Raw genomic sequence first — 25,579 nt, forward strand, 5'->3', positions numbered from 1 at the left:
GAGAAGTTAGAAAGTTATTAAATATTGTTTGACTATAAATGAGAAGAAAAAAGAGTGACTTATGATTGGTTACAAATGTGGAAGGCAAATTATTATAAAAAAAGTTTAGAAAAGGCAGTGGCATTTTTTTATAAATAACTCTGAAAATCAAGGACACACAATTCTATTAGCGATTATGCTTTAATAGTATAAATATGTAAATTTATATAAATATTTAACATAAATGAATCAACAATTATTTAAAAAAAAAATGGTTTGACGGTTTGCTAGCTTTCAAATTATATCAGTCGGTTATAAAGTAGCAAATTCTTACATTCTTTCCTTTTACTATATTCTTTAAGAATTTGCTACTCTAAGAATTTAAGAATTTCCTTTTCCTTTTTTTTTATTACCACTATTGCTGCTGCAATAGGGTTCTTTACCGTTCTGAGAAAACTTCGGTTCCATCTTGATAACAAAGACGAAAAGAATTCTTCTTCTTCGTCACCTTCATCTTCTTTGTCTCCTTCAACAGTTCTTCCACCTTCTTCTCGCATCTGGATGCATGATGTTTTTCCTAGCTTCCGAAGGGAAGATGTCCGCAAAGACTTTCTCAGTACATTCAGATGGAGTTCCAAAGAAAAGGAATCACTCCATTCGTTGACAACGAAATCAAAAGAGGAGAATCTATCTGTCCTGAGCTCGTCAGGGCCATTAGAGGATCTAAGATTGCAATTATTTTGATCTCTAGGAACTATGCCTCCTCAAAATGGTGTCTTGATGAACTTGTGGAGATTATGAAGTGCAGAGAAGAATTGGGTCAAACTGTTATGGCTATTTTCTACAATGCGAAAAAGCTAGCTGGAGATTTTGGGAGAGCCTTTAGAAAAACTTGTGCTGGTAAAAAAAAGGAAAACATTGGGAGATGGAGAGAAGCTTTGGCGAAAGTGGCCACAATCGCTGGCTATCACTCAAGCAACTGGTTAGTTCTTTTTATTCCCACTTTCTCTATAAAAATACACGTCCCATAAATTCATATTTAATAGATGAACTAAGCTCTCCCATTGATAGGGAAAATGAAGCGGCCATGATCAAGAAAATCGCCACTGATATATCGAACATGCTGAATAGTTTCACATGATTGAGTGATTTCTACGGGTTAGTTGGGATGGGAGCTCATTTGGAAAAAATGGAACCATTGTTATGCCTCGGCTCAGATGAGGTGAGGATGATTGGGATTTGGGGTCCTCCTGGGATTGGGAAGACCACAATCGCTAGAGTTGCATTCAACCAACTCTTTCAACTGAGTGTCTTCATGGATGATATCAAAGTTAACTATTCAAGACTGTGTTTCGATGACTACAGCACAAAGTTGCAACTACAACAACAGTTTATATCTAAAATAACCAACCAAAAGGATATGGTAGTCTCTCATTTGGGAGTTGCCTCAAATAGGTTGAAGGACAAGAAAGTTCTTGTTGTTCTTGATGGCGTGGACCGGTTAGTACAACTAGATGTGATGGCGAAAGAGACTTGGTGGTTTGGTCCCGGGAGTCGGATTATCATCACAACACAAGATCATAAACTTTTTAGAGCACATAGGATTAACCATATTTACAAGGTGGACTTTCCAACAAATGATGAGGCTCTCCAATCTTTTGTACGTATTCTTTTGGTCAAAAGTTCCCTAAAGATGGTTTTGAGGAGCTTGCTCGGGAAGTTACAAAACTTGCTGGTGGCCTCCCTTTGGGGCTAAGGGTTATGGGTTCCTACTTTCGGGGAATGTTGAAGCAAGAGTGGATAAATTCTCTACCAAGATTAAACACTAGCCTCGACTCTGATATTCGAAGCATTTTGAAATTCAGTTATGATGCTTTAGATGATGAAGATAAATACTTGTTTATTCATATAGCATGTTTCTTCAGCTCTGAAAAGATTCACAAAGTGGAAGAGCATCTTGCAAAGAAGTTCTTGGAAGTGAGGCAAAGACTTAACGTTTTAGCTGAGAAATCTCTCATATCTATTGAGTCGGGATATATAAAAATGCATAGTTTGCTACAAAAACTAGGTCTAGAAATTGTTTGTAAGCAATCTACTCATGAGCCTGGACAGCGCCAGTTTCTTCACGACGATAGAGAAATTTGTGAAGTACTGACTGGTGATGCAACAGTAAGTGTCTTTCATTGCGTTACTCCCTGCAAATTTAGTTTACCCATTAATTAACAAACTCTAAGTTCTTGTTTGGTCATTTCTTTCAGGGTAGTAAAAATGTCATAGGCATGAAGTTCGACTACTACAAAATAGAGGACGAATTAGATATAGGTGAGAAAGCCTTTGAAGGAATGTCAAATCTCCAATTTTTAAAAGTCTATGGTTATAGTGATACATTGCAATTAACTCGAGGTCTGAACAATCTATCTCATAAACTTCGATTACTACACTGGAGTCATTTTCCAATGACATGTTTTCCTTGTATTGTAAACTCGGTGTTCCTTGTCGAACTAGTCATGGATTTCAGCAAGCTTGAGAAGTTGTGGGACGGAATTATAGTAAGTTATTTTGATTTATCTTTCTTTCAAATATATAATTTGTACATTTTCAGCTATAAAAAACTGATCTTGCCACACCCGTTTGTGTTTTATTTTTGAAAGTGTATAATACAACCATCTTCTTGTTATTTGTGTGTACAGCCGCTTCGAAGTTTGAAGTGGATGAATTTGAGTTTTTCTGTAAACTTGAAGGAGCTTCCTGATCTTTCAACCGCCACCAGCCTTGAGAAATTAAATCTGAATGCTTGTTCCAGCCTGATGAAGCTCCCGCCCCCTATTGGGTACACCAATAATCTTGAAGTACTGAATCTTTGTAATTGCTCGAGTCTAATCAAACTCCCTTCCTTGGCTGGAAATGCCACTAGTCTAGAGAAACTATATATGGGTGGATGCTCAAGTCTTGTGGAGTTTCTCTCCTTTATTGGGAATGCTGTTAATCTCCAAAAATTGGAGAAGTTGGATCTTAGTAACTGCTTAGATCTGGTGGAACTTCCTCTCTCTCTCTTGGAAACCTTAAGAAGTTGCAGAAACTGATATTAAAAGGATGCAGTAAGCTAGAGAGGTTCTTCCCAGCAGCATGAACTTCGAATCTTTGGAGAAACTTGATCTTTCTGGATGCGCAAGTCTTGAGCTCGGTGGATTATCAAGCATCGAAAATGCCGTCAATCTCCGAACATTGGACATAAGTAGTCTACCACAATTGTTGTAACTCCCTTCCTTCATTGGGAATGCCACTAATCTAGAAGACTTCGACCTTAGTGGTTGCTCAAATCTGGTGAAACTTCCTCTTTTTATTGTAAACCTTCAAAAGTTGCAGAGGTTCTTCTCACCAACATCAACCTGGAATCTTTGGATGTACTTAATCTCCGTGATTGCTCCATGTTGAAAAGTTTTCCTCAGATCTCCACAAACATTAGAGCTCTCGACCTCAGAGGAACTGCAGTAGAACAAGTGCCTCCCTCGATCGTTTCATGGCCTCGTCTTGATCAGTTGCAGATGTCATACTTTTAAAACCTCAAGGAATGCCCTCATGCTCTTGAAAGAATCACATGGCTGTGCTTGTTCGTGCCCAAGGGATGCCGAAAGTTGGTATCACTCCCACCGGTTTCGGAGTCCATCTATTTCATGGATGCAAGAGACTGCGAGTCCTTGGAGATACTAGAGTGCTCCTTTAACAATCCACATGTTTGGCTCAACTTTGACAACTGAATCAAAACGCTAGAGACCTCATCATCCAGAACAGTGAGTATGCAGTCTTACCAGGTGAACAAGTGCCTGCATACTTCACTCACCGAGCTACAAGTGGCGGTCCATTGACAATCAAGTTGAATGAAAAGTCTCTTCCAAAATCCATGAGGTTTAAAGCTTGCATCTTGCTGGTTAATAAAGGTGACGCAAGTGGAGGTTATGTATAAAAATAGCAGCCATACGCTAACTCAGCCTTTAGCAGAGCATATGTACATATTCCAATTCAGAGCAGAGGTTACTTCCAGCGAGCTTCTCTTTGAGTTCAAGCTGAAAAGCGATGATGCTCGGAAGATTGGAGAATGTGGGCTAGTCCAACACTTGGAAGTCCCCTCATGTTGAATACGATGATTGCTTGAGAGCAGGGGCGGATTTAGAAAATAATTTGTATAAAGACTCTCTACTTTGCAGAACGAGAACCAGATGCTTAGACAATGTACGATTTATCTATCTCACCATTGATTTTAGTCTGCAATGTCAATGATTGAACATTTGTTAAGAGATATCACATTGCTGGAAAAATATGAAAAGTTCATCGAATAAATTAGTAACTTAAAGGACTAGGAGCAAAGATAAGCTTTAGATTATTTCACACATGTATGTAGTTTCTTGGAATAGCTCATTCACTGTGATCTATATGGAGGCCTGGTTCTTGTTATGTCTGTGGTTTTGCTGTTCAAGTGGTGGAGAAGACGAGACTGCAAAGTTTTTTTTGTATTAGTATGTTAATAATGTTCTTTTAATGTATTGTAAAAAGTTTTGGTTTTTTTTGGGTACAAGCAGATTCTGAAGAACACAACAGGAAACAACAGAGGAGGCGGTGGTTCTAACGCTGAGGCAAGCCTTTGATCTCTTTGTTCTTGTTCTTGTGCTATATATGTGGATATGACTCAGAGACTGGTGAGAGCTAAAATGGCAAAATTGTAGACAGAGTTCTCTTGAAGTCTTTAGATTTTCTTAATTATTTTTTTCTCCGTTGGTCTGATAGATTTTCTTAATTCAAATGTTAATTTTGTTGTATGATTATATTTTTGGATACTTTAATTTTGTCCATATATCTCGAATGCTTGATTAAAGACTTGTCTATCGTTTGCATACAGATTAGTAAATGGAGGTGATATTGATCAATGGGTTTCCTTATGCAAATATGACAAAGAGGGTTGATGTTTTAGATCTCAGCATCAGGGATCAACATCCTTGTAAGTATTTTGACACTTGGCTTTCTTTTTTCAAATTCAGGGAACTCAGTTTTTGATCCCTGCTTCCTTGAAAGATTGTTTGTGTTCGTATATGATTCTACATACAAACAAACAAAAATACCAGAATTATCGAAACACAGTTAGCTGTTATTGTATCTCTTAAACTTCATAAAGTTTAATCCTAATACCTTGAAACTTCTTAAAAGTCTATGCTTTATTTGTGTATCAAAATAGAGTTTTACCTGGATTAATCATCTTAGAAGGAATCACTGTCTACATCATTGGATTCCTCTGTCATGAGTAGCCGCATGCTTGATAAAACCTCAAAATTTTGTTCAACATCTACAAAGGTTTCAAGTCGAACAAATGAATGTGAAAAAATGCTTTAATGGAAAAGTAAAAAAACTGGCCACTTTTAATGGAATAGTGTAGCTAGTTATATATATTGATTAAGATTAGATACGTACAGAGTCGGCCTTGAGATTTTAAAGACTTTAAGCAAAAGTAAAATAGCCACTTTTATGGAAAAGCACCAAAAAATGAAATGATCTAGTGTAGACTCGAACTCTAGTGGCATATAAATAGTATTTCCTAAAACCACTCTACAACTACACTAAAGTGAAATTTTAAATTCTGTAGCAGAAATATTTATATAACACAAACAGCCGTCAGCATGCGCTTCACTAGCTTGCCCCAAGGGCTGGCATTGGATACTTGAAATATAAGGATTCAGCATGGTTTAGACTAATTTAAAATTTTTATTCTATGTTTGAAAATGTAGGTAAAAATATTATATTTATTGAAATCGGTTAGATTAAAAACACATTGTATGATAACGATTAATGTTGTCAATTTTAGTTGTATCACTATAATTTAAGTGATAGTCTGAAAACTTGTCGATAAAAAAAGGACATACAAATCGGAATAATGTTGTAGCTAATATATATCAATAGCAAAACCCCACAAGACTGGAGAGATCTAGAACAACAAAAACACAGAGCACTTCTGACGTGCAAAAATACCGCAATTACTTTACATCCAAGTTGTAGAAAATATATGAAGATGAATCAGGCTTTGATCTGGAACGTGTAACACTTAATGGATCCGACGGAAATATCGATTTCGATCAGATTATCGTCTTCAAACTCGGCTAATAGTTGGATAAGTCCGAAATCTTGATGTCCAGCCATCGTACTGAAGTGTTGGCCAACGTAGTGGCCGCTTGGTAAAGAGAGCTCTATGAAGCTTTCCTCATCAGGGATTGTTCCATCGTCTTCGTCTTTATTTGTGAAAATCTCATCACCGGTCCTAGATATTTCGATGATGTCTCCTAAAGAGTCTTGTTGACCAAGATCTTGATCTTGAACCTCTTTTTGAGGGTTTGGTTGTTGCTTTGTGAGAGGCAAGAAAAGAGAGCAGAAGAACAAAGAAGCCGAGGTTAGGAGGATTTGCGATAAACTAAGCCCTAAGATGTGAAGTAGTGGTGGGGAGGTGAAACACAACCATGAAACTGGTTTCTTAAAGAGTAATGAAATAAAATTCACCCCATTTTTCACTATTTTGTTCTCAAGATACATATGAAAGCAATAACTTTGTAGTTCTACCAAAAAAGAAAGAAGAAATAAGAGTTCAACCATTATAACCATCAAGACACAAACAACCAAAAAGAGAAGAAATTTATTTTGATCCAGATACTTTTCAAAAACAAAAACCCTAGACTAAAAATGAATATATATGGGTTGATGTAAAAAACAGCTTACGATCAGGAGTATTTAAACGTGCTTCTTCAAATAATGAAACGCATATAAATAGGAGATTAAAGAGACGATTGAGCTACGTTAACTAGAAAGCTTTTTTTTCTTTGCATCGAGATTTGAGAAGAAACAGCTCGATCCCTAGCTAATCTACCCGATTGGCGAGAAACTGAATCCATAGATTAATTAAACTTCCCAAAAAATGTAAATTTTAGTGTTTTATTTTATTTCTTTTACTAACTAACTTACATAAATGTAATTTATTAAAAAAAAAAAAAAAATTCTTCCCCAAATGTTTTTCCAACAATTATTTTTCTTCCATAAATCACTTAAATGGTTATTGTATGGAGGATCTGAATGTATTTAATATATTTTTTCTTCAAATTTTCTCTTATTAGATTTAGCATGTATAAAAAATTATCTTGAATGCATTTTTAACTAATCATTTGTACAATTTATTAAAATATCACCTTATTGGAAATTTATCAAATATGATTTGAAAAGACTGAAAGGTTTATAATAAATAAATTGAAAGACCAACTTTTATAATGGTATTTGAAGTTTTCTTTTAAATAAAACTTTTAGTTTTTATAGTCTCAACCCTTAACGTACATTGGAAATTAAAACTCATAAAAAACTCAATACCATATTTACATTTCTATAGATAACAAAAATTTAACGAAAATATTATATCTGTTTACATTTTATCTGAATAATAAATATAAAACGAATACATTTTCTTAAAATTCAAGTATTCCTAAATTTTTCAAATCTACTCAAATTTTAAATCTATTTACATTTTATTTGAATAAGAAATATATAGAATACATTTTCTTTAGATTTAAATCATTTCATTTCATTTTTCATTATTAAATCACTCATAATATTCTGAAATTTACTGGCAAAAATTTTGCCGAATCATCAGTAGATTTAAAAAAAAAAATCTCACTGAAATCACTTAAATATCCTGAAAATTCACCTAAATTTCACCAAATCTAAGAACCTGCAAAATCTTATAAGTTCCTAATCCATTAAGTCCTCTTTTAACCTTGCATGCTATAAGTTCCAATATTTCATTAAACATAGAGATGAAAACGACTTATGTAATTAACGTATACAATCCGTCAATCAACAAAAAGGAAAATAAATAATAAAAATACTTGTAATTTGTATTTTGGTTTTGGTGAGGCTAAAAGGCCAAACCCCCAAATAAACCCACTTTTTGCTCATCTTTGCGGGTGAAGTGTCGGTTGCCATGTGCATCCTTCCCTGCTTAGCACCTGGCGACATCTTAATCGATTTCTTCTAGATCTAAACAACTTTTTTCACCACAATCCATACATAAATCAAAGTTGCCCATCTAGATCTAAACAATGGGGAAAAGTTATCTCTCTCTTCTCCTCTTAAAATAGATTTTTCTTCCTTTACTTTCCTCTTACCCTATCCAAATCTTTCATAAGGAATTGAAGTTTTCTTGTTCTTTTTGTTTTCTATTTGTTTTTTTCTTTCTGATAGATCGTTCCTTACAGTGGCAGATCTAGGAATACTGTTAACCGGGGGCACAATTACAAACTTTTAAAATAGACTGGGGTATTGTCATAGGATTTGAGCTAATTGCTTCAAAAACCTCCAACATAATTTTTATAATTGGAGTTGGTCTTCAGCTTTTTAACACTTTATTTTATTAATATTGGTTTAAAACCATTACATTATTAAAAAAGATGAAAAAAAAAAGAAAAAAAATAATGGGTTTTCCCACAATGGAAATAGCATAGATAATCTTTAGTGACAACTGACACGTTAACAATATCATAACAACCTTATTAAAGTTTAAGTTAATTTAGGAAGCCACAAAAAATAATATGAAAGCTAAACAGAAACCATAACAACCTAAATCTTTAAACGGATTACTAGAGATAAAAACTTGAACACCAAAACCCAAAAAAAAACTTGACGGAAAACTTAAAATAATAAAGATTCGGTGAATATAAGAGCATGCACAGCAACGATGAGACTCATTGGAATCCTTAGCGACAAGGTCATTTTAGATTAATTCTAGATATTTTGGATTTTTTAAAAAAAAAAAAAAAAATGACCATTCACGGACCGCCATGTAGTCGTGGGGATCCGCAAATAGTGCAAGTATTCACTAAAAAAGAAAGAATTTTATTTAAAAATTTTAAAGATTGAATCCTTAACTTGATAGGGTCTACTGATTATTTAATTATTTTTTCTCTAAAGACTCCCACATGACACCCGAGAACCATTGTTGCAGCATCCACTGTTGCCTACCAAAAGATCGAGTTATGACTCTTCGTGTTCAAACACAATATCTTCCAATCAAAAGACCTCTAATAGATTTATGATAAAAAAAAAACATCAAATTATCGCAGATGCAGCCAAAAATCACCAACGAAACATCTTCACTTCTGGATCTGCCAAAACTAGAGCTAAATTTGGAAAGAAAACATTATCATGACATACGGTAGATTTTTAAGATCTGACCTTAGAGCAACCTCGCACAAAAAAAATACAAACAAAAAGCACAACGCTGGAATTTAAAAGCTATCAGACTTTGGCTAGAAGAGATAAAGACAAAAAAGCTAGAAAAGACCTACAATGAAAAATTGTGTTAAGTTGGTCTTCTGCTTTGTTTCCTTTTTTCCCATAGGATCTAAGCTCTGGATAGCGTGTTCTAGTTCTTTAGTGATTTCAATGCATAATCACCGAGGTTAATCCTTATTTAAGAGGAGAAATTTCTTAATCATTACTCGATCTGGAGCGAGGGCCTTCTATATAGGCAAGAAATGAGGCTTCCCCCATTAGTATGGATTAAGAGAAATTGTGCTTAATTGAAGGTGATAGCAAGGAAATTTCAGTGGGATAAAAATGTGATTAGTGGAAGAAACATCACAAGCGTTTTTGTCGGAGGTAATTCAATCCAAAGTCCCTTTCATCATTTTCCATTAAACAGGACGTAGCAATGATGATATGATATCTTTGAATTGGATGATGACTGATATTCATTTCTTATACACGTAATTATGCAAACATTAAATTATTATGTAAACATATAAACCAACATTACGTTATGGTACGTACTTTGAGGATATAAACATATAAACCAATACTACGGGATAGCTTAATCAGCCGTTCAAGATTTGATGGTTACGTACTTTGAGGATACTCCAATTTGGAAGATGGTCAAAGGCCGACACAAAGTTGAAAACGATATTACGAACTGTTGGCAGCTTTTGGGAGATGTATGGTTACTAGGGAATGATTGAAATGTGCACTAGACGAGAGATTATTGTAGAGAAAATGTGATAGAAACTCATGTTATGCAGACTTTTTACAATCAACTTTGCTTTCTCTTAATAGTGTTTTCCTTTCTAGAATTGCCAGTGGTAAATCTTGATGGACTAATTTACAGTTATGATTTTGATAGTTTAGAGTTTATGCACATTCACGTGTGAATGACGATACCCTTTCGTGTATTTTTCGTTTTTTTTTTGTATTTTAAATATGTTTTTTTTTCTTATATTCAAACTGGATTAAAAGTAAATAATAGTACAATAAAATCACTTTTATAGTACAATAATATAGAGGGATCCACCTAAAATAAAGGGATAAATGAGTGGTTCCCAACTGTGACTCTTTATATATTTTCTTTAAATTTTTAATATATTACATTTTAGTCCTTAATAGTATAATAATTAAATATAATCATTAAACTTTCAAAATCAATAAAACATACTATTTGATAGATATTAAAATAAAATATTTTTAAAAGATATAATAATATGTAATCAAATATAACTATAAAGAGTATAAAAATGTTAATAATATATTTTTAATTGAAAGAATTTTAAGAAACTATAATGATAAATACTAAAATATGGAACAAAACTTAGGTTCACCCCATAGGGTGAACTTTTAAATTCACCTCTCATTCTAGAACCAATCAAATTGCCACGTAGATAATTAATTAAAAAATATTAAATTTATTTTAAAATAACTAAAAAAAATAATGCTAATTTTAACAACGCTGACACCGCCATTTAAACCGTAAACCCGAAATCTTAATTTTTTAACCCTAAACCGTAATTCTAAAACCCAAACTCTATACCCTAAACCCAAATCCTAAACCCTAAAACCAAACTGTATATTCTAAACCCAAATCCTAGACCCTAAACCCAAACCGTATACCCTAAACCTAAATCTTAGACTTAAAACCCAAACCGTAAACCCTAAACCCAAACCCAAACCCTAAACCTAGATGCTATAAGGTTTGGGTTTAGGGTCTAAGATTTGGGTTTATGGTTTGGGTTTAGGGTTTATGGTTTAGGGTTTATTGTTTGGGTTTAGGGTATACAATTTGAGTTTAGGGTATATAATTTGGGTTTAGGGTATAGGATTTGGGTATAGGGTTTAGGGTTTAGGGTTTGGGTTTAGGATTTAAGGTTTAGGGTTTAGAATTTAAAATTTAGGGTTTACGGTTTAAGTAACGGCGTCATCGGCATTAAAATTGGCATTATTCTGTTTTTTAGTTATTTTTAAATAAGTTTAATATTTTTTAATTAATTATCTACATGGCAATTTGATTGGTCATAGAAAGAGAGGCGAATTTAAAGGTTCACCCTAGGGAGTGAACCTAAGTCTTGTTCTAAAATATGATATATAGTTATCATGCAATTATGAGACATATATAATTATAAGGACTAAAGTGAAAAGTGAATAGTGTTTAAAAGGTCTAATAATGATTCTTTATATTTGAAAGTGTATTGTTCGCTGTTTTAAAAAATAAAAGGATAAAAGGTTGTAGAAATGCAAAACTCTTTAAAAGATAAAGGGATCAAAAGTTTTTGGAATGCAAAACTCTTTAACAATAAAAAGCTCTTGTCTAATAGATCATATACAGTTCTTTAAACTTTTGTACAGCAGAACAACCAAGGAATTTTAAACTTTGCAATATAGTCGTCTGTCTGAAAACATATAAAATGAGAAAAAATAAAAAACAAAAATATCTGAGGTCAAAAATAATAATGAATGAATAGTTGAGAATTACACTGGTAATACTTTCAAAACAGCCCCACAACTTTACACTTTTACTCATCATCTTTCCTCTTGAGGAAGACCCCCTCCTCTCCACCCCAAGAGTAAAAAACAAAGAGGAAGAGAGCTTTAAGAATCTGAGCTTCTCAACTTTCAGGAACTTCTTAGTGCAAGAATACAAAAGCAGGATTTTCAAGAAGCTCTTCTGCTGGTTTGATTCCTACAAAGTCCTTCTCTTGCATCGAACTTGAAATATCATCGATTGAGAAAGGAATACTGCAAACAAAAAAAAATATATACCGAAGAGTTATCGAAAAAACAGTCAGCTGTATTGTATGTATCTCTTTTAACTTCAAAAAGTTTAATTTGACGTAAGTGATGTATTTATGCTTTATTTGTGTACCAAAGTAGAATTTTACCTGGAATCATCATCCAACAAGAAGGAATCACTGTCTGCATCATTGGATTCCTCTGTCATGAGTGCCCGCATGCTCGATATAACCTGAAAATTTTGTTCAGCATCTACAAAGGTTTCAAGTTGAATAAATGGAAGTGAAAATGTTTTTACTTCTTGTGAGACGCTTCTGGTGTTATAGCTATCGTCCCAGTATAATGTGCAAATACGGTAAAGCTGCTGGACACTGAGTCCCTGTAACAATTTAACAAACAAGATAATGTTAGGCAATAACAAGAATGACCATCAAGTGTGCTTCTAGAAACTGTAAACCAAGTCTTACCGGGCAAAGATCGTGTGCTATATCATCGTATGAGATTCTGTACTTTTGGTGTATAACCTACAGGCGCAAAAAGAACAACTTAATGTTATTGCAGTTTAAACGAACCAATGATTATCAAGAAAAAAAACCTACATTATTCTATATGAACCGACATAAGTTGGTAGGAAGTATAACATACCAGGAACCCGACAGCTTGTCTGATTTGTTTCAATTCTTCCCAAGAAGGTCCAGCATACTGCAAATCACAGACAATAAAATCATTGATCTAGAACAATATTAAATTATTTTGTAACAAAAATCATGACTCAAGAATGTTTACTTCTTTGGCTTGGCAACACCATAGCTCTAGCTCAGCAAGTCCGGCTTTGACAAACTCTCCATTGCTAAATGTACAGCACTCTTTTCGTAGAAGAAGGCTGTAAGAAACCAAACAAATCCGAGAAACCGTGTGATGATGAGTTAGACCAAAGCACACAGTTACATATTCGTTGAACAAGATTTAAACTTACCTGTTGAAAAGTTGTACGTTGATGAAAGAGAATGTTTGAGAGTATATCTTCTGGATGAGTACTAAAGGAACCTGGACATTTAATATTAGCATATGAGAACTGAGTGACACAGATAGTAAAAAGCCAATCAAAACTCTCATTTTTTTTTCCTTACATGATTCTCTTTCAGTGTGACAAGAAGTGAATTGAGACCATCGATAATGCTTTGCCAGTGAGTTGCAGGAGAATCTTTTCCAAAGGACCTACCAGATCTTAGCATCCCTCCTTTAGATGTTCTCGGCGCCTGATGTTTTCATTTGGACAAACAAAGACTATGGTCAAAGTGCAAAGAACATAATCATCACACCACTAGTATACAAAGAGAGCCTGCAAGAAACCTGAATGCATAGAGAAAGTAAAGTAGATAACTCTTTCTTCAAGTTATCTCTAACCATCCCAAACATTTTCTCAACATAGGCTGCAAGCTGTTGCTTGAAAAGCAGAGCCGGGTACTTCGCCTCCACCGGACGGATCACTGCGTTAGCAGCGGCTTCAGCTGCTGCTGCTAGGTTGCCTGAAGCTGGTGATGAGCGGAAGCTCTAGTGAACAAGACAGACATAGGATAGTTAAGACCATGGCTCTAAATCCAATTTATATGACTCAAATCAGTTTAAACTGTTATAAATCGGTTTAGTCATTTAAATTAAGCAATAATGTTGGTACAAATTCACAGTTTTGTATAATTTCTTTTGTTTATCTAATTTTGATAATTCATCAAATTAATTTTATAACTAAATCCAACCTAAAATATCTTATATAAATGTAATATATACATATAATAAATCGATAATTTGTTAATCACTAAACCTCGTTTAGACCCAAATAATCCAACTAATAGCTAATCCTCTACAAAGTTCCTAGTTACGGCTTAGCTATTTCTTAAACATTAGTTAAGACAGTAACGGAAAAGTCATATTTATCTAAAGGAAAACTGTAATACAACTAACCATGGCCATCCTTCCAAACAAAGAAGTTGCAGTAGGTGGCTTCATGCTTTGTGCTGCTCCACTGCCACCGGTTTTAAGACTTTTTTGAAGCAAAAATAATAGCGCAGATGTGCTTGTCAACCAATACGCCAAGTGACTATTGTCATCTTCATTCTGAAAATATCAGCACAACAGTTAAAACAATCCTACATTGACATAATGTCAGGAACTGCCACTCCCAATTACCTCAATGGCAGAACCAATCATCTGAATCAGACGATCAAACACATTGGTCTTCTCAGATTCGAAACACTTCCAGTGAAGAAGACACTTGTATATCGTAAACGCAGCCACAGGTTTCCCATTGCTGAAACCGATGTTGTCTTTTACACAGTCAATGAGAGCATCGGCATCCATCTACAGTGACCAGTACAAATCAAGTTCTTAGAACTAAGTCATTAACAGCTGTGTGAAGAATTACTAATGAGAGTAACCAGGAAACATACAATCTGACGTTCTGCAGCAGATTTCTCAGCGTTGCCAGCAACTGGTGTTGTAAACTCAGCTTCCTATAAAAATTGTAGACTTCTCAGATTAATAACTAATGTGAACAAAATAACATGATGAGAATAGCTGGTTGGAGGAAACTTATACATTGAACTCGCTTTCCAAGTTTATTTGGTTGCTATTTTCCAAATTCTAAAAACATAATGAGGAAAAAGTTAGCATCTGATTTGCTGGTAAGAAAGGCAGCTCAAAGAGTACTTTCTACCTTAAAAGGTGCAGTTGGAGGATGTCCTAGAGTAGTCCTCACAGGAGTGCTTGAGATTGTTTGCTGATGCTGACGCATAATGTTTTTCTCAGCTTCCATGTCTAAGATTTTCTCTTCAAGCCTACAGATACAAACGTCAAGACATAGTTTGAAACAAAACAAGTAAGCAATCACAGCAAGAGTTATTAACAAGGTTAGTCTATTGCAAAAGGTACCTTTGCATTGCGGTTTTCAACTTCACTAGTTTGGTTTCAACATCCAATGCTTGCTTAAGTCTATCCTCGCTAATCTTGGTTGTCTCTTGAAGTTTTTTCTCTGTCTCATCGATTTTCATTTCCAGTGAACTCACCATCCCCTGTATATAACAAGCAAGCAATTCAGAATATTGCATCATACTTAACTAAAGATTCAGAAACTCTCACAAACCTTCAGCTTTTCATTTTCATTTGTGATCTTCTCCATTAATTCCTGATCAACCACAGGAACCTCTTTAATAATGGGGGCGATCTCGGTAACTTTCTTTGCAGCTTCACGCTCTTTGATAAGCAATGCCTCTGTTTCTTTGCATCTAAGTTCTAATTCCTCCAAAGAAGACTGCGCTTTTGCACTTTCTTGTTTCTTGGCCTCTTCCAAGTTAGTCTGCAGCATTGGAAGAAGAAGATGAACAAAACTCTTGGAGAAATTTTATTTTTATTTTTTTTAAAATGCAAGAATTTCACCCTTATCCGTTTTTCTAACTGCAATCTCCAGGTCAGCTCTTCAACTTGCTTCTCTAGCTTGTTCTTGGCTTCTTGAAGTGCTCCAGTTTCTCGAGCAGCCTATGTGTAAAACGAATTATAGAATTAATTTATGAAAAGCAATATTTTCATCATAAATGAGCCTCTGAAACAAGAGACCATAGAACAAAACTAGAAACCACATCTCTCACCATCTTAAGCTTCCGAAGTTCCCCACGAGCAATCTTAGATCTCCATGCACATTGTGTAGTGATAGTTGCTTTCTTTAGTTTTCTGTAATGCAGCCGGGCCAAGTATCCACGGCACCAAGTCTATAATAACAAATGATCATTACCACGATCAGAATAAGACAATGTATCCAAAGGTCTCTATGAAAGGACTTAATCTTTTTATGTTCACTGGTGTTCTCTGAGCAGTTAAAACTCTAATAGTACCACACTTATGCAGTTTTGAAATAAGTGTACCTGAATTGTCCTTGCTGCTTTCGTCTGCCTTCTGAAACATAGTTCGTCACGGGCAACCATACCACGCATACCAGCTTGGACCGAAACAGCAGCAGAACACAGTTCTGTGTAATCCTTCCTAGCCAGAAACATGCGTAAGTCTCTCTGTATCTTTAAAGCAGCAGCTTCCCTGCGCATGCCTTCATATACATTTCTAGCAAGATACCCTGAAAAATCAAGAAGACACATAGGTTTGCAAGTTAGTCCAGAAACCAAATTAAAAACAAGACGAGAACATTTTTAAAGTACCTCTGCAAACTGACTGAATCTGCTTAGCAGAATTACGCAGAAGGATGAAACTCTTTTTAGCAAGATAAGACCGGACTTTTCTCTGGATAATGCTTGCTGATCTTCCCAAGACCTCAGTCCTTCTGGTATCCAAGTCTGCCATTTGTCCAGCCCTCAGAAAAACCTTTGTCTTGCCAATCTACAGAAGCAAATGTCAATCCTCCACTATCACTGTAGCTCATCACACATTACAATGAGGCAAGTTACCTGATAACCTTCGAGTCCAACTTTCTCCAGAAGCTTCTTGCAAGCAGCAGGGTCATCAGAGCTATTATAAAAGGAACCACATGTCAATGAATGAAAATAACCACTCAGCAGAGGAAAGGGGAACAACAATCATACTTCTTGACCAACACTTCTGGAGCAAGAATGCCAAATCTGTTCAAGAACTCATCGAAATGTTTCCTGGTAGGATAGCCAGCACAACTGATCCTGATTGCCTCCATCACTCCCTGAAGTCATCAACACAAAAACAATATACTTCTTTTAGAAATTAAAAAAAAAACACACACACAAGAAACTGAACTAGAGAATGTCGTACGCACCCCACAACGTAGTTGCTGTAAGATGTTTTCGTTCTCAAAGATTCCAGGCTTGAGAAGATTATTTGGTTTGATACAGCGAATATAGTGTGGCTCCGTGGTATTGAGAATCTCAAGCAACGATACCAATTGTTGCTGAAAAGGAAGCAGAAAATGGAATCAACTGACCAAGACTTTTTGACTTATTGGAAAACCAAAAATCCGACTCTCACCTTGAAACGGGTACCAATAGATGAGAATTTAGACTTATTGGAATCGTCAGACGTTGGTGGGAACAAACTTGCTACAAAGGAACAACTGGAAGAATTTAACAGTGCCTGATGCTCAGCAATAACGTAATCTTTGTTCTTGTCCAGGAAAAGCTCTGTCTGATAAGTGACCTGCAACAATAACCCAATCGTTTGTTAGACCATATAACCACATAACAATCATGTGAACCAATGAAGAAACGGCTGCTCACATCACCAGCGTAATGACAAATTGTGAAGTCGCTACGAGCTAATTTCGGTTTGGTAAACCGCTTGTGGTTTTTGAATGTCTGGTATAGCTTCTGTGCAAAAGTTTCATGTGTTGACCTTGGAAACATGCTGCATGGCAAAAGTCTCACTTCAGCTATGTTGTTCAAAAACAAAGCCAAGTTTGTGAAGTGAACTGATAGCAAAGGGTTCAGAATCAACAGTTTGGGTTTCATACTCACCAAGCTTCATCTAGCAGAGCAATAATACCTCCAGGTTTCTGAAGAACACAGAAAAAAAATGAGCAAACAGTGAGATCCAATAATGTTCAAGAAATCTCTAAGTGGTAGTTGGGCGCTTTACAAAGGATTATTGCTTAGGCAGCGTCTAGACTGATTTTTTTAATGCCAAGACCAACTTTTAAAAAATTCGTTTAATTTAATTGCCTTCCTGTCTACTGTGGCAAGATAACTGGCAACAGAGAAACATAAATCATCACATAGACACCTTTTCTATTAGGTCTAAGATATCTTGATTGTCAACGAACTCTATATAGCTCCAGTTGATCTCCTCCTTCTTATATTCCTCTTGCTCCATTTTAAAGACATGCTGCACGGAGACAAGTTACAAACCTCAGAACCATGGGAACAGTAGAATATAGAAAAAGGCTAATAATCAAAAAGTAAAAGAGCTTTTTCTGACCATACCTGATTAAAATGCTGCTGAAGTTTTTCATTGGTCAGATTGATGCAAAATTGCTCAAAACTGCAATAAAGCTTGGGACTGTAAGTATGAGGCCAAAGAACTAAAAGAAACAGTCACGAGTGGTTATTTAAAAGTTAAGAAATTAAGTTAATCTTGTATACATATACAGTCAGATAACCTCACAAGCTCACTATTTGATAAGAATCAAATCCCAACTGTCCATGTTAGAAACAAGCACTAGCTTGAATATGATACTGACCATACCCATATATTGTGGGTTAAGTATCAGAGAAAGATCCACTTTATTTAGGAAACCCATCTAACCAGTAACGAAAATTACAAGCATACCACTTAAGCACCTGTTTGTCTTGAAACTCTCGAATCCGTAAATATCAAGAACACCAATCAAGTACTTCGAGTGAGGATCTTGACCAATGGAACTATTAATCTTATCGACAAGCCTGCAAAGACCATAAAGGATTAGTATAGAACTATAATAGCAAAGCACCTTTGAAGCTTCTTTCTCCAAATAAGGAGAAGCAGATATGAATATATATTCATCATGGTAGAATAGAGAAACCCACCAGTCAAACAACCGTGAGTACATGACTTTAGCCAAAGCATCTCTACTAAGAGTAGCAGCTTCTGGATCAAGAGTTTTTGTGATGGTTTCATCACGAGTTACCATGATACGCTTGCATAGTGAATCCTCAAGTGCCTTTTCATCGCAGCTGGAAAAAGGAAGACGATATGAATAAGAAAACCTACTTCATTACTCCAGAAACACAAAAAAAAAAAAAAAAAAGAAAACAGGCATTTACCTGAGAAGCTCAGCTGCAGTTTTCAGATGAAACAATGATTTTTCATCTTTAGGAACCGATGAGTCAATCTCTGCTCCTTTAGCAAACTCGACATTCCCGAGATGGAGAATGGCAGCTACAACGCTGAAAATCGCATCCTGAAACGAGATATCATCAGTAAAGTATAGAATCTTTTCTACAAGAGACAATGCGATTACTACCTGTTCTTCAGTACTGATCCCGACGACATCCATAGCACGTCTTGTGGCATGGTATTCCTCAGCATCATTTATACTATCCACCTCTAGACATTTAGATTGATTTAGATAGTGGTATGTCTTTGGTTCACCCAACTTGTATCTCTCCACATCCTGATAGTAGCAAAAGATCATTTCAGAATAAGCCAAAACTTGGTTACTTCTTACTCTTTTAAGTGAATTACAAAAACTTACTTCTTTAGGAGCAGCACAAAGCATGTAGAAACAGTGATAGTTTCTTTCAGGATCAGAAAGCTGACACACACGTGATCTTTCCAACAAATAAGTTCTTATGGCAGCTCCTGATATCCTTCCCTTTTCGTCAAACTGAATCTCCACAAACTTACCAAAACGACTACAAAGTATACAAATAAACGAGTTGATAAACGAAATTCAAAAGATTATTATAAATAAAACCTCAATAATGTAGATGAAAGAATGCTATATAGATTGTTGTTACCTGGAATTATTGTTCCTGACAGTCTTTGCATTTCCGAATGCTTCTAACACAGGATTTGACTGAATAAAAGACACAATCAAGAAGCTTGTAAGGAACAGACCAAAGCAAAAAAAGAAAAAGTAAGACCAACATCATTTTCATATATTAAGTTTGCGTTAATGTGGGTGACTAATAAGTACTAATTTTCTGAAGTTTCAGTTATCTGACACTCTTTAGTTGTTTTATTTTTCACTCTTCTAATAACAGGGGATCTGACTGAACATATATATAGGATGCTTTAGTTTTCACCTCCAACACTTTTTGTTCAACACTTCTTCCCTCAGAAGCAGCTCTGCCTCCCATGTAAGCAAGATATCTCATCAGCAACTTTGTGCTTTCAGTTTTACCAGCCCCACTTTCTCCACTAACCAGAATCGATTGACTTACTCCGTCATTAATCATCTGTCTGCATCAGATCGAGAAACAGGCAAGATTACGTATAAAGGATCAGCAACAACAAAAATATATTATCACCAGTGTGTATGGATATTACCTATATGCAGCATCTGCGACGGCGAATGGATGTGGACTTAGCTCCCCTAAGGCAGCTCCTTTATACTGCGCCATCATATGGCTACTATAAAGATGTGGTAGTCTTCTAAACGGATTAACAGCAATCAGTATGCTTCCTGTATAAGTCTATATAAGAAAATGAAAGTCTTAGTCCACATATATATATTTAAAAAAAAAAAAATCAATATGAATTAACTCACATAAATCTCATTAATATCATATCTTGAATGCAAATTCTGCAGAACTCCAGGTTCGTGTAAATAAGCAAGTCTTGTCATATCATCAACTCCGGATGCTGGCGCTTCCGTATCTTTCGGATAAACAGCAGATGCTTTTGTAACAACCTAAATTTTTCAAAGGTATTAAAGAAAAGGTAAGAAAAACTGCTTTTCCATCAGAAGGTTTTGATTTTAGAAGAGAAACAGGAGGCATATACGTGTTTCCCTGAAGTGCATAGGACTTTGAGATCTTCACCATTAACCTCTACAACTTCACCATCGATCCATGCTTCGTCACGGTCCTCCACCCACACACACGACCCAACTGAAGGACTGAAGTTACCAGCCTGTAGATTCAAAGGGTTTGCTCAAAGGCTTAGTTCTTAAGAACTGTGAAAAGACTGATGTGAGAGCTTAAAAGAGCTAAAGCAAGCTCCTCTCAGCTGGTAAATGAAGTAAAACCCCACTTCTTAAGCTCTCTCACAAACTCAGATACTGTGATCAGATCATCAGAATTGATTAAACAAGTACATTTTGATTGTTTTAAGTTTCCAATGGCTGATCAAAACCGTAAATGTAATTTAAAACAAAAAAACAAAAGTATGGTTGAAATGAACAAATAGAGCTTATGAAGACAGATTGGTCGTAATTGAAGTCAAATCTATTGATTCATAGAAGACTCTCATCTACAGATGACGACTCTTAAGTCAGCTCAAAGCCATGATCCGAAATGAAAAACTCTTAAAAACGCAAAACTAACCCAAAATTTTAGCAAAACCTTAATTACCCCTCAAATTAAACGGGATTTGATCAAAATGAAGCAATTAATAACACAGACAATGAGATCTCACCATTTTGTATCGTAGATCAGAGACTTCAGATACAGATTCTGGATCTGGAATGAATCAAACGAACAGTGAAGTTCTGAAATCTACAAAAACAATAAGAACAGCTTCGAGCGAAGAACTTCGAGACACTCGGATTTGGTGGAGAGAGACGAGCAAAAAAATCAAGAAGGAGGAGGTGCAAATAAATCTAAACGGGTTGAATATTTTCTTTCCCCCCTCGACTATTTTTTGAGTTTTATTGTTTTTTTTTTTTTCCTTTTTCGTGCTTTGCCTCCTCTCGGCCACCTCCTAATCTCTGGGATTTGGTCTGAATTTAATTACTTAACATTCAGAACACTATTAACCGAGCTTGGTTTTCGCCTTCCCGACACGCAAACCTAATTTTGTCGGTTCACAAATTCTTTTTTTTTTTTTTGTTACGGTAAATTTCTGCATTGGAAATTAATAATCCTCTAGAACTGATTTTGATCCATTTCGTAGAATAAATTGATCAAGTTCTTAACATAACTAATAGTTTAATTCAACAAAAAATACATAGGCTAGTTAATCATGTGAATTGCCTAACCGTTGACAAAACAGTCTATTAATCCATGAGTTGGTTCTTTGCAAAGATAATATATTAGTTTCTCAGAAAAAGAAAATTTTTGAAGCCTATATACTATAATTATTTGTGGACGTCCACTTAGTTCCGTGGTTTGACTAAGGATTCATTAATGTTTTTATACCAGCAGGTCAAAGTTTTAATTTCCGGAGAAAATGATTTATTAAACAATTATGAAGACTATAGAAAAAAAACTTACAATGGATCTTTAACATGATGCAAATAAATCCGGTCAGACGTGGATCTTCAAAGACGGCTCAGGTGATGCAGAGATCATTTGATGCATTTAGACGTAGATCCTCATAAGGCATGTAGTTTTGTTGGTTGTCAAATCTTCTATGTAATCATTCTCATAATTGTAATATCATAATAAATCAGCGTTAAAAATACTATAATTATTTAAGTAAATTTAACAATTATTCTAAACATTAGTTTTACAGCATTTTGATTGCAAAATTTTCCAGTTTTTATACTTAATAACAAAATAACTAGAATAATTATAAATAGATTTTCCATTTAAGTAGATTTGGATGTGTATCTTAATATTTAAAGTATCTATTAATTAAGTATCATTTTTGTGAGATACCTAAAATTGAAATTCTCCCATAAAAATATATATCTTTACATATTAGTGCTTAATAGAAATTAATGAAATATAAGAATATGTTTTTATTGTTTTTATTTATTACGTACTTGTTTTGGCGTAATAAAAAGATGACAATACGAGAGTTTGATGGAAGTTTTTGTATATATGATTACATATTTGTATTTCATAGAAGTTTAATTTATATGTTTTTTTCTTGCGTGAATTTCTAGTTGATAATATGCAATGTTTGTTAACTAAAATAAGTGGCTACAAAACATAAATAAAGTATTGTAACTATACTTGCATCAAATCTATATATTCAATAACATTATGCGATAAATAACTTAGCTTATTGACAACTTTGACATTTATATTTTCACTAAGAAATTGCTACTACTTGGTCTGTTACTTAGTGCAAAATACTTTCTTTTTCTCTTTATTTGTTCACATGGCACACAAATAAAGTATTTGGCTGAGCTGTTTTGATTGGTTTTGAAGAGTTGCTTTATTGGGATGGAGCTGTTTTGGTTTTCTGACTTTTGACGGTTGGTTTCGCTCCGGTTTTCTCTCTATCTGGACGAGTCGTTTTATCATATCCCATTGTTTCATTTGTTTGGTGTTCTAGCTAGGGTTCTTTGTTTGAGTTTTGTGTCTTTACGATGTTCGTTGTATGAATTCATCGGTTTGGTTTTTGACAAAGTATCCACCCTTGCGGGTTTTCCATCGTAACTTTCAATAAATCTAACCGATGACAAAAGTACGACGAGGACCACTACTCTAAATCAGATCCAATCTGACGTTTCCAAACACTGTGAAGGACTTGTTTAGAGTGCATGTTATGGTTGATACATCCTTTTTAGATTCTAATCCACCATCACTCCGGTTGGAAAAAAATATTCAATCAAAAACTATAATAAACATATTGCGACCCATAAATTTGTGATTATAAATTAAATAAAATGGTGGCATCTAAATTTTACTTGATAGTACCCGATTACCTTCTAATCTATTAATTTTGGGTCATAATTTGGTGTGATTTTCATGTGTGGGCCCCACTACTATTTAAAAGTCTTAGACCATAATTATCGCGGTTTCTAAAACTCGATTCTGTGTGATTTTCATGTGTGGCCCCTACGTGTTTTTTAAAAAACGGTCACGAAAGTCGCGAGTGAAGGATCGGTCTTGGGCTGGTTTTTTTACTGTTTGTGGATCCCACCCCCACGTGGCGGTCCGCGATTGGTTCAATTTTTTTTTTAAAGAAAAAAAAAATCAAAAAAAAAAAATCTGTTAGTCTAACAAATCAAAAAAAAAGATCAAAAAAAAAATAAAAAACATTAAGGACCCCATATCGGGTATCAAGCGATAATCATGCTCTTAGTAGAACATTTGATTAATTACCGACATAATGATTATTATTAGTCTAACAAATCTGTTGAGAAAATATATATTTAAATTTTATTTTTAACTATAACAAAATCTGTTGAGAAAATATCTACCCAAATCTTATTAAAAGTTTTAAGTATTTTTTAAAAATCATGTAATAATTAATTTCGTAATTAGTAATATAATATGATTATAAATTAATATTAATTAAATATTTATTATCAAACAAAAAAAATTCTCTGTTATTTTTATAAATTTATAATATATTATATAAAATAGAAGTACTATATGAAGTACTTATTTTATTTTAAAATTGCTTTCATTTAAATAAATAAAATAAACTATAATTGCTTTTATTTAAATAAATAAAATAACCGTTAAAATGGTTAAAATTCATAAAGTATGTATATTTTATACAAAAAAAATATTTAGCATATGTTAAACTCTTATATCTACATCTATATATTATTTAATTAATTTGAAACTCACAACAATATATTATCTAAAATGATTATATACAAAATATAATAATCATAGCTAACTTTTAGTTCATGCGTTATTTACAAAATAGGATATCAGAAAAAATAATAATTCAAAAGATATTAATGAAAAATCTATTTTAACTACAAATTTATTGAGAGTGGTCTTTTTTTTTTACATTTTATGTTATAGCACTTACTGATATCTCTATGTTATTCATTACAAGTATGGCTCATTGTGTGTTTTTTAATCATTCTACAGTGGTGTCTAAAACAAAGTAAAAAGTATAAAACAAATTATTATATATTAATAATGCTGAATAAAAAACCTAAACAATAAAAAACCTAAATTATAAAGTTACACAATATACATCACTAAAATGTAAATCATATATTTAAAATGTTTATGTATGCATTTATAAAATTAAAATATAAGGCGCAGATCAAACTTGTTATTTACTCCAACCAACTTACACAGATACAAGATTGTTTAGTAGAGATACTAACATGTGTTTGACGAGGTATAGATTAAATTAATTAATTCTTCTTATTATAGTCTCCCCACACATTAAGATTTTCGTGGAGGAAGGAAACTCATTTATAAGCTAATATTAGTATTTTGATCAAGAATAAAGTTATTAATATTATAATATCTACTAGATTTTAACCCGCACGTCTGTGCGGATATTTTTTCATTTTATAAATGTATTTGATATTATCATAAATATTTAAATATATAATTTATATTTTAGTGTTATATATTGTATAACTCAATAATATTATTGTTTATATTTTTTATCCGGCATTATTAATATATAATTATTTGTTTAAAACATTCTACTCTTTAATTATTTTTTATTACTTACTAATATATTTTCGAGTTAGGTACAATAAAATAACAATATGAAATAATTAAATAGAGAACCTCTTTCGAAATATGTTTTTTCTTGGGGAAATTAAATGTTTACCACTTTCATGCTACCGCTTTTCATTTTTACCACCGGACATTTTCAAAAATATATTTTTCATTAATAACCAAAAAACTTTTATGTCTTTGTTCTTTATATATATAATAAATAAATATTTAAATAAATAAAAAGTTAAAAAAATAAAAATTAATTTTTTTAATTTTTTTTCAAATTATATTATTTCGAAATTCAAACTCTAAACCCTAAAACTCAACTCTAAACCCTAAATCATCAATCCTAAAACCCTATTTTTTTTTGAAATACGAACCCTAAACCCTAAACCATCAATCTTAAACCCTAAACTCTAAACCCTGAAACATCAACTCTAAACCCTAAACCCCGAAACATCAACCCTAAACCTTCAACCCTAAACCCTAAACCTTCAACTCTAAATCCTAAAACTTCAACTCTAAACCCTAAACCCTAAACTTCA

The 25,579-nt window shown here is 33.9% G+C and overlaps 2 protein-coding genes and 1 pseudogene across 2 annotated transcripts; 1 reads left to right on the plus strand and 2 right to left on the minus strand.

The window, feature by feature from the left end:
- Positions 1-385: 385 nt before the first annotated feature.
- Positions 386-5,067, plus strand: LOC106315390 (annotated as a pseudogene).
- Positions 5,068-5,812: 745 nt separating this feature from the next.
- Positions 5,813-6,745, minus strand: LOC106315397. The gene has a single exon (XM_013753124.1). It carries the CDS (start codon positions 6,616-6,618, stop codon positions 6,040-6,042), a length of 579 nt encoding a protein of 192 aa, XP_013608578.1. The 5' UTR covers positions 6,619-6,745; the 3' UTR covers positions 5,813-6,039.
- Positions 6,746-11,758: 5,013 nt separating this feature from the next.
- LOC106315389 (myosin-6) lies at positions 11,759-21,399 on the minus strand. The gene is made up of 39 exons (XM_013753115.1): positions 21,133-21,399; positions 20,500-20,628; positions 20,264-20,407; positions 20,044-20,189; positions 19,800-19,956; positions 19,512-19,570; positions 19,247-19,406; positions 19,016-19,165; positions 18,816-18,952; positions 18,579-18,725; positions 18,354-18,455; positions 17,997-18,054; positions 17,797-17,898; positions 17,532-17,569; positions 17,295-17,421; positions 17,047-17,214; positions 16,838-16,969; positions 16,635-16,744; positions 16,500-16,560; positions 16,254-16,431; positions 15,966-16,171; positions 15,693-15,812; positions 15,484-15,582; positions 15,191-15,403; positions 14,980-15,119; positions 14,765-14,885; positions 14,647-14,691; positions 14,499-14,561; positions 14,239-14,409; positions 14,014-14,166; positions 13,405-13,605; positions 13,182-13,310; positions 13,028-13,098; positions 12,838-12,934; positions 12,697-12,753; positions 12,519-12,575; positions 12,350-12,430; positions 12,201-12,283; positions 11,759-12,057 (listed from the first exon to the last, which is right to left on the minus strand). Exons 1-39 carry the CDS (start codon positions 21,133-21,135, stop codon positions 11,946-11,948), a joined length of 4,527 nt encoding a protein of 1,508 aa, XP_013608569.1. The 5' UTR covers positions 21,136-21,399; the 3' UTR covers positions 11,759-11,945.
- Positions 21,400-25,579: the final 4,180 nt, after the last annotated feature.

This window comes from Brassica oleracea, chromosome C9, assembly GCF_000695525.1.
Source record: "Brassica oleracea var. oleracea cultivar TO1000 chromosome C9, BOL, whole genome shotgun sequence".
NCBI lineage: Eukaryota > Viridiplantae > Streptophyta > Magnoliopsida > Brassicales > Brassicaceae > Brassica > Brassica oleracea.